Genomic DNA, 6000 nt, shown 5'->3' with positions numbered 1-6000 from the left:
TCTGAGGAACTTACCCTGTAAATTCCTACAACACTATGCCCACCATTCATGTTGATATGCCTAAAATCTTATCATATGACATGATGTCAATGATGCAACTACTCTACCATCTCTTTATAATATTTATCTTGTCAAATAATCTTGTTCATTCCGTTTGCAATGATAACATACCCATTATTTTTATTTTTTATTTTATTATTATTGTTATATAAATTGTTCCTGTACTTGGTTGACTTGGATTGTTTGTTGCTTATTAAAGTTTATGTTTTTCGATCTTTCTTATATATATATATACACAAGAGTGAAAAACGATATCTATATATATATATATATATATATATTATTCTTCTTGAACTAGTAGTTATATTAGCCATTATAGGAATATTATTTTATCTTGATAATCATTATTGAAATATTAATTTTCATAAACTAGCCGTTATATGATCTTTTGGTCTCTACATCGCCTTCTATTTAAGCCTGTGCCATGATATGCATCTTCATCTGGTCCATATGATGAACCACGAAACGAGTCGGAAAATTTTTCTCCTATGTGATTTCTACCGAAAAGTCTCTTCTTCATATGAACATAGTTATCCACCAATGCAAATGCCAAATACTAGCACATAAGCAAGAATAATGCAAGTGCCAAATGGCAAAAGGAGATTGCCAAACTATACATCACACACACACACACATTCCATTGCAAGGAGAATGATCAACATTAGCCAGAATATGGTTTCCCACTGTAATGAGTGCAAGTGGATAAAGAATTGGCAAGAAAGCCAACTAGGGACAATTTACAAGGTCTCACATATGAAAATAATGAAGAAACAAGAAAACAAAAACCATTTAGGGTTTTGAGCAAAGGAGAGGGTTTCACACCTCAGGTTGAAGAAATGAGGATTTCCATAGAGGTTGATGTAGAAGAACGAGAAAACTAGGGCTTTTATGGAGGTTGATATGCTTGAAAATGAGAATCTAGATGGTACGGAAATCCCACCACCACTCTATCAAGTTCTCTATCATGAGTCTTGTGAGAAAAACCTAGAGGAAACCAATTCCTTAATGCGAGAAAGTTGAACTCAAAATTGGCTTTTTAGGCCTTTATACACATAGAATCCCTAAGAACAAAATCCTCAACATAGTTGGGTTTGACATGGACTCGAAGTAGAAGACCTTGGTAGATGTTGTTATGGCATGCTTCACATTGTTCAAATTGTGCATATTAACAAACGATGTTGAAACAGAAGAAAATGTGCTAACAATGCAAGGGTACCTCCATACAGACACCTAAAGACCATCCACATAATGATAATAAAATATAACATATTGTAAACATAACACTAGAAATTCAATAGGTGACCTTAATAACCTTTAAAACAACAATGTGCCTCTCTAGATTCATATCATTTGGATTGAAATGCCTAAGTATATGAAGAAATCAAACTTCGAGCCAAGATCTTCACTTCACATCATTCATTTGTCTCAAGCTCCATGACTAAAAAGGTGGCAAGGATCCTATATCAATATTAGTTTTTTAGGCCTTTATATACTCACAATTCCTATAAGAGAGACCTTCCACAAAGGCCATAAAATTCCATAATTTTGAAAATTAAAATAAACTAACCGCATTCCATGATTTCAAAAACCAAAATCAAATTGTAAGGTTAACGATCATCAAAATTGAAAGCTTTGCTTTCGACTCATCAGTGCACCTTATCAAGGTGAGGTGGTAGTTTAGAAAATTAGTACTACCTTTTTCACCCAAACCCTTTCCTCATGCTACTATAAAACATCGATGCTCAATCCCTAACTAACTCACACTCTTATTACTTTTTAAACCATTGATTTCACAGTTAAAAAATTCTTGTAACCTTTGCTTATGGGTAGAAACCACCACCTACCAAAATTGCAGCCCACCAAACGTTAGAAGGAACAAATGGACGACCAACCTTGACAAAACACTCCTATATATATTTAACCGATAGAAATAAACCATTAAACCGATGAGCATTTACAAAAGTCCATTATTTAAATAAGTTACTTTTTGAAATTCTTTATAGAATGTATTTTTCTAAGAACTTTATGGAAACCCAACTTTGATTTTTTAATGTGCGCGTAGGGTTCAAATTCATCTCAAAAACCAAAACCATATTCCTTTGGCCTCGGCAGGGATTTCTTACCAAATATATAAATCGACCAATTAAAAAACAGTCCACTCAACTGAAGGCACCCCCCGGGCTACCGCCTTGACTTTCCGAGAGACCCGAAGGAAAATTAATGAAATTTATTTTGAAAAGTTTCCAATGAAATCTGATACACAGGGGCTTGGTGTTTTGTAGCATTTCAAGGTTTTCATTCATTGGAGGAATTAGTGTCGGTCAGGGTTTCAAAGCAGATTCGCTTATATTTCGAATGGATTGCGAGGATAAGGTGAGCTTCGATGCCTGATCCATGTTTGCGTCACAGCTTTCTCCTTTTAACATGCGCGCACTCTAGCGATTTGGTGATATCATCGTGCAGATCAATTTTCGGCCATATGTTTCAGCAGCTATTGTCACAGAATAATTCGACAGTTCAAGGTTTGATACTTTCTTCCAAATCTTTCAGAAAATTTAACGTCTAAAGGGAGACAAAATCTTGTGCTTCCCCGAAGTTGCAGGTATTTATGATTAAACTTCCTAATGTTTGAAATTTGAAGCGTTTTATTTTTCAATTACATGGAAAATATTTAGACGCAGTTTAAGCGTTTTAGGAATTGGTTTCTTTTAACATTACATTAAAATAAAACAACGGAAGATAAATTCACATTTTTGTCTGAAATCTTATTAGCATCATATAAGACTAACATTATACAAATTCAGTTGCAATAAGGTTATCTGAGGATGTTGAATTCATTTTTCAATAAAAATAAGAATCTCATCTATTAAAAGTCGCAATTGTGGCCAAAAAAAATCTTCTCATCTGATTCTGATTCTAGCAAACTGGTAAAAGATCAACAAAGAAAACGTTCAACCTTCATTATTTAGATTTCTTTTTAGTTTTAAATTATTAATGATAAATAACAGATTTTTATTTTTGTTTGAAAGTTGGAAATATTGCTATTCTCCCATGATTGTAGAATCCGGAGCTCTGGCAGCCCAGAGATGCTGATAAAACAGAGTTATAGTACATAGCAGGCGTAAAATAAAATTTAGTTTATACGCAGCTAGATTTTTTGAAATAGATCGTAAGTTTCTTCAAAGACTGCTAATATAGGGAAATTTATTTAACTTTAGACTTAAAATAAATGTTTAAAGATTCTGCTAATTTAGGCAATTTTTCTCCACTTTAGTCTTAAAAGATTTGTTACGGTCCAAAAGAGTCTGCTAATTTAGGGAAACTTACTTGACTTTAGTGTTACAAGATTTGTCATTGGCTAACGAGTCTGTTAATTTAGGGAATTTATCTGACTTTTAGAATCGGCTAAATAGTTTGGTTTGGTTTGTGTAGCAGTTTGATAGAGAGAGAGTTATAATTAAATTATCTATGCCTATAAATCCACAAGGGTTTAAATTATATAATTTTTTAAAAGTGTGGAAAAGGTCGGGAAAAAATTGGGATTAAATCCCGATTTTTTGATTTTTTTGGCTGGCCGATTAAATCGGCCGATTTTTTCCCAGTCGAAAAAGTCCGGATTAAATCGGGACTTTTTCCAAAAAATCGTGGTATTTTTTTAATGAATTTTTTGTTTGTTTGAAAAAATCGGGATTTTATTGAAAAAGTCCGGATTTTAAAAAAAATGAATATTTTTGTATTTTTTTTTTAATTTTGCTGACTTTTTTGAAAAACTCCCGACTTTAACGACTTTTTCAACTTTTGGACCCTTGCCGATTTAATCCCGACTTCGACTTTTTCCATATTGATTTTTTTGATTATTTAAAATGGATCTAGGTTGGTGATAATTCCATTGAACTCAATAGAACTTAGATTTCAAAACTCTTGCTAATGTTTTATGCATGGATTCTTTTCCAGTTTGACCCAAGAAAAATATTTTGATTCTTAATTCCTTTTTCATTGTCATTCAGAATTTTTGTTTCACTGTCTTATGCGTAGGTGTTTGAAGAGGGGAGCTGCTTGATGGAGGCATCGCCTAAGTTTATTTTACGAGAACTTCAATGTCAATGAATCAGGGTAGCAACTTGTATCATGAGCACACTTGTTAGTTTAGTTGTTCAAAAGTGACAGCCATAATGGCATCCAACAATCGCAGGTTCACAAACTATAATCTTTGTTCACTCTATTTTGTGGTTTATGGTGTTTTGTGAATTTTTTCCCCAGATTTTTTTATGTATTTGGGTCTTGTTCATTTTTTCCTAATATTTGAATTTTCTAGTGTTCACCCCAACCTGTTTCTGGTGCAGTTTCTCCTTTGTATATTCGGTCAAAACATGTTGGGTATTTAGTGGCTAATATTTGTTACCATGCCTCACTGCAGTGGAGTTGTGATGAAGCCAAATGAGACTCTGAGGCTTATTCTTACTGCAGTTTTTGGAATTGTGTTTGGATTTTTTATTGGCGCTTCCTTGCCAAGTATTGGCCTTTCAAAGGTCAGTATCTTGGTTTAAGCAACTATAGGAATTTAGTTCTACTAGTGTCCTTTTAAACTTGTATAGACATGCACATCCACATGCACTTTTCTAAATACGATTTAATCTAGCTTGATTCTGAACTCTAGTCCCGTTTTCTTTTGCAGATCAGCATTCCGTCTTTGCTATCCACAATTGAACTTCCATTTCACGAGGATAGGAATTCAGGCTTAGCTACTCAAGTTATGTTGAATTATGCATGGGCTTCTAAGTCTGGTGCAAAGGTCAATGACTCTACATCAGATTCTAGAACTAAGAACAGATCCAAGGTACACTTTACACCTGTGTTAAGGTATGTTTTAGGATTTATCCTTGTAGTTATATTGAAATTGGAGACAACCTATCCTCGTAAGTCCTTCCTTCTGTCCCTCCTTATGTCAAATTACTAAAAATCTTTTTGTTTGATGCCCTTTGAGTCCTTCGTCATTGTTATAACTTATGGCGAAACTTTCCCCTTATAAATTCAATATAAATGAATGGAAAATTCTTAGTGTTTTCTGCTAATTTCACTGTGTACTTCTAAAAATCTTTTTGTTTGATGCCCTTTGAGTCCCTCGCCATTGTTATGGCGAAACTTTCCCCTTATAAAAATTCAATGTAAATGAATGGAAAATTCTTGGCGTTTTCTGCTATTTCACTGTGTACTTTATTGCTTCTATGGCAGTGATTGTGAAACTGTACATGCATTTTTTTGGAGTTTTAGCTCCATTGGAGCCATAGCCAAGAGACTAACTAATAGGAAACACCCTTATGGGCCTGCGTGCCCATATTTGTTGTGATGGACATGGTTAGAATTTATCAGTGCAGGGGGTTTAGTTAACAGGGCAGCCATAAAGCAAGGACATGTGGATTGTGTGATTGCATAGGGAGTGATGAGATTGGCAGAGGCCATCCTTTAGAGGGAGAGAGGGAGACCATACCAATCAGGGTGTGGTAGAAGTTTTCAGTCATTTTCTGATTTTGGGATGGCATCAATTGATCTAAGGTTTGGGGGCAGGTTGGATGGGGCCTACAACGTCAGTCCATTTAAGGAGAGGATACTGTTGGTTCTCAAGGAGAACAAACTATGGGAGTTTGCAACCACCTAGATTACAACTCCTTCAGACACTTCAGCTCTAGCAACCCACGAATTAAAAGACATGAAGGCTAGACATATCATCATGGATGGGGTGAAGGATGATATGATCCCTCACACATTGGGGAAGGATAGTGCCTATGAGATGTGGACCGCTCTGATGAGTCTATATCAGAGTGACAATTAGAATCAGAAAATGGTGTTGAGAGAGAAAATTAGGAACAACAAGATGACTGATTCAAATACCGTGGTGCCATACCTCACAAAGATTAAGAAAGTTTGAGATGAGCTTGGAGC

At 34.8% G+C, this 6000-nt stretch overlaps 1 protein-coding gene across 4 annotated transcripts in view; it reads left to right on the top strand.

The window, feature by feature from the left end:
* Positions 1 to 2218: 2218 nt before the first annotated feature.
* LOC149173541 (uncharacterized) overlaps positions 2219 to 6000 on the top strand; it is a 143267-nt gene continuing 139485 nt past the window's right edge. The window contains exons 1-5 of one of the 4 annotated variants that reach the window (XM_089424652.1): positions 2219 to 2433; positions 2611 to 2662; positions 4096 to 4252; positions 4478 to 4589; positions 4736 to 4897. In XM_089424652.1, the coding sequence (XP_089280778.1) occupies positions 4233 to 4252; positions 4478 to 4589; positions 4736 to 4897 (294 nt within the window). In that variant the 5' untranslated portion in view covers positions 2219 to 2433; positions 2611 to 2662; positions 4096 to 4232. Of the gene's footprint in view, positions 2663 to 4095; positions 4253 to 4477; positions 4590 to 4735; positions 4898 to 6000 lie in introns of all 4 variants that reach the window. The other 3 variants (XM_089424650.1, XM_089424649.1, XM_089424651.1) reach the window with 3 other exon arrangements.

The sequence above is a fragment of the Pinus tabuliformis genome, chromosome 4_2, assembly GCF_031772625.1.
Source record: "Pinus tabuliformis cultivar Carrire ecotype Pingquan chromosome 4_2, CPIR1, whole genome shotgun sequence".
NCBI lineage: Eukaryota > Viridiplantae > Streptophyta > Pinopsida > Pinales > Pinaceae > Pinus > Pinus tabuliformis.
This window is presented reverse-complemented; position numbering and strand designations above follow the sequence as displayed.